This window comes from Gossypium hirsutum, chromosome A03 (assembly GCF_007990345.1).
Source record: "Gossypium hirsutum isolate 1008001.06 chromosome A03, Gossypium_hirsutum_v2.1, whole genome shotgun sequence".
Lineage (NCBI taxonomy): Eukaryota > Viridiplantae > Streptophyta > Magnoliopsida > Malvales > Malvaceae > Gossypium > Gossypium hirsutum.
In genome coordinates, this window is record NC_053426.1 from 22487911 (window position 1) to 22491681 (window position 3771).

At 27.0% G+C, this 3771-nt stretch overlaps 1 protein-coding gene across 1 annotated transcript; it reads right to left on the minus strand.

Annotated features, from left to right (window-relative positions):
- Nucleotides 1-3150: 3150 nt before the first annotated feature.
- LOC107895624 (uncharacterized) lies at nt 3151-3558 on the minus strand. Its single transcript, XM_016820875.1, has one exon. It carries the CDS (start codon nt 3556-3558, stop codon nt 3151-3153), a length of 408 nt encoding a protein of 135 aa, XP_016676364.1.
- Nucleotides 3559-3771: the final 213 nt, after the last annotated feature.

Below are 3771 nucleotides of genomic sequence, written 5' to 3' on the forward strand. Positions count from 1 at the left end.
TGAATTTGTGGATAAATTTTTGGGTTTAATTTTGGATTTTGTTATTCAGTTTATGTTTCTGCACACAATTTCTACCAATTTAAATAAATGTTTGATTTTCAAAATTAACAAGCTAAGTCTTTTCGCTACAAATTTGATATGAGTTTTACGAAGGTTAATAATGAAAGTTTTTGAATATGCTCATTTGGCAAAATTATACGTTTTCACTTACTGAAAACACGGTTTACAAGTTATCAACTTCAAAATTTCTGCTATAAAATTAAGTGACAAATTAAGTGCTTTTTTGTAAAATAAATAAGTTATGCACATGTGATTTTCTAAATAACATGTAAGAGTATTGTGAAAAGTAGCATTTTTTAATCACATGATTTTTAAAGCTAGATTTTAAATTTTGGATTTACACAAACTAATGTAATTCCTCTAGATTCGATCATAACATTTAGGATAGGTTTGGGGTGTTACATTTAGTGGTATAAGAGCCTAGGTTCAAAACTTGAATTGTGATTTTTGGGTTCAAAATTGTTTTAATTCAGATTTTGGAATTCTGATTAAACTTTGATACTTGAACTTATGAAAAAGAGAATCTGAGTCTCCGACATCAATCGAAATAAGTTACTTATACTCTGGTTACTTATACTTTAGATACTTTAGTTAGACTGATAAACTTTAGAAATTATAGAATAAAACCTTCTTTGCTTTAAGATAACTATGCACTTTTGCTAAACACTAGACTTAGGATTTCTAATAACCTAAGCTAAACTTTAGACTTCTAAACTATTGATAAGTAAAATGAGTTCATGTGGTTCACATGGTCATGGTACGCGAAGTTTGGTGGTCATCGTTAGGAGGCTTAAATTGAGTCCTTCTTTATGGGAAATGTGCTCAATTTGGAAATGAGTGAGACTATAGTGATGCTTTTCTTGGTTCCGAAAAATACAATTCTTCTAGATAAATTTGATCCAAAAAATGGTTGTTCTAAACATAAGTATTCTTGAAAAGCCATTATTCTAAATAATAGTTGTTTTGAACTTTAGTTGTTCTCAAATAACAACATTGGATGACAATTATTCTAACTAAAGTCCTATTTTGAACATAGCTATTCTGGACATAGTTATTCTCCGAGCAGCAACTATTCTGAACAAGAGTTGTTGCTCCAAAAGAGATGCGCTTGGTAACAAAATTCCTGAAATATAATATTTTTATTTCAAAGAAAAGATAAAACATTAGTAACTAAAATTGAGTATCTACGACATCTATAGCTAACATATCTTTTTCTTTGCCCTTAATTTATATATTTCCTTCTTGTTTGTGCTTTGTAAAAAATTTGATTCCAAAAATTTCAATTCAAAATGAAGTTTTAAATAATTTATTTTTTTATGGTTTTGATAATAAAAGTTGAAAAACATTTAACTAATTTATTTAATTGCAAGCATGAACAAAAAAAAATTATAAGTTACATATCACTTTGTAAAGAATACATTTACTGAATAATTAATTTATTGTTTTATCTTAAAAATATGTTATCTTTTAAATAAAATGATAATAATTTAAATTAGCTACTTTATTATAGGTTATTTGTTATCAAAAATATATTTTATTTTTCTACTTTTAAATTAAAATTTAACTTATTTAGATATTTTACTTTTTAAAATTTATATTTATTAAACAATATATTTATATTCAAGACTGAACTTTTGGTAAATACCAAACCATCTTTTACAATTCAAATTCAACAGATTTTGAAATATATAGTAAATATTAAGTATTTAATTTCTAATCCCTTAATTTTTTCAATTAATGTATTAAAACAATTTTGTTCAATCACTCACAACAAAGTTTAATATTGATTTAATCGTATAAATGTAACTTTGATTTTAATTTAAGTTTATATTTTGATAAATAAGACTATCTTTATATTGTAAGTAAATGTAAATTAGTTTTACATATATCACAACACTAGTGGTTTATACAATATATTAAAATGAAAAATTCATCTTTACAATTCCATAAAATTCACATATCAATATGAAGGCTCATGTGTAATTTTGTAATTTATTTTATAATTTTAATACTTTTTATTATATAAGTTTTAAATTATTCATATATTCATATTAACTTATATATTTTTATAAATTCTAATCCAAACTTGAAAATCCAACCTAGTCAATCAGAATCTAAATAGGGCCTAACTTGATTTGACCCCCAAAAGTCAAGAATCCAAACTCGTCCAATCGTAACTTAAATTGACATGAACTTGAAATGACTAAATAAGTAACCATATTTATCTAAATTTGAAGTAATTTAAACACTTAATAATCCAATACCAAATGAAAAAAAATGTTTTACAGCATGAATTAATCAATTCAAATTAACCAAATTAAAACAAATTTGACTTGTCCAATGAAATCCAATTTCTTATCCTATTTTTAATATTTATACAAGTTGTCAATATATATTTATAAACTCTCGAATATGAAGAAAAACAACATAATACAAATATATGATTGAAAACATATAGTAATACCATAAAATGAATTAGTAAAATGTACTAATAAAAAATTATATTATGTTGAATAGAAAAATAATATGAATACCAACCAAACACACATCAAACATATAGTTTTGATACAATAGAATTTTAAAAAAAGTCATAACAAGTCTAGTTTTACCATACCGTAATTATCCCTCATTTGTTTTAATCCCTTCAGTAACTTGTCTCAAAAATAATAACGCAGATTCCTAGATTGAATTATAACATGCGTTAGAGATAGCTTTTATGTATTTTCACTAGAAATCTTATTCTAAAAATTGTCAAGTAAGATCTAATCTAACTTAAGAGCTTCTTTTTTCCATTAAAGAAAATAAGCTTCAAGCATAAAAAAATTTAAAAGATAAAAATAAAAACTCTTTAAATTATATGAGTAACATAACTCTTAATTCAAACAACAAACATAATGTTTGAATGCTAAAAAGGAATATGATATAGGTGCTTTAGTTCAAGGAAAATGATTGTGATCTATGAGAAAAGTTCAAAAACACAACACCATCATAACATAAACTGATACAATACATTTGGATCAAAGACCATAATGGAATTAAATAGATAACTCAAATGATCTCTCATTTCTCCCGAAGGAAAAAAGTATTGGTTTAATGGCCACTGTTGGGGTTGGTGTTGTCACCAAACTGGAACATCATCTCATCACCTCCCACATGAGTTTGAGGATTGTTGTTGTTGTTGTTCATCAACTCCATGATCCATTGTTGCCTCTTCATTGGATCCATGTTATTGACATCTAATTGGACGATGCCCTTCGTACCTGTCCTCGGTATCGCTTTGGGCATTACCATTGTCATCGGTGGAAGTGCAACCATGGATGAGGATGATGATGACAATGCCCCTTGGGTATAAAGGGGTTTCATAGCAAATGCATCCATCCTCTTGACAATATTACTCATTTTTTCATCGAGCAACAAGTTGAGATCATTTATGTCCCCAAAGTTCAAACCATGGACAACCCATTTACTGTAAATGTTATTAAACATTACCTGAGTCATCTTTGTTTCTCGATTGTCCTTGCAATGCTTCTTGAGCTATTCCACTACTTTGATAGTCCTTTGGGAGAGGAAACTCTTTTGGTTCACCATATTCTTTCTTTGTTCCATCTTAGGGATCATCTTGAACTTGGAGAGCACTTGTTAGATTCCTTTAGGGGATGACGAAACCTTGGTTTGGGATTCATAAGGACTATACATGATAGCACAATTGTC

Coding starts and splice junctions, on each gene's coding strand:
- LOC107895624 (XM_016820875.1), bottom strand. CDS start 3,558: ATGACTCAGGTAATGTTTAATAACATTTACAGTAAATGGGTTGTCCAT.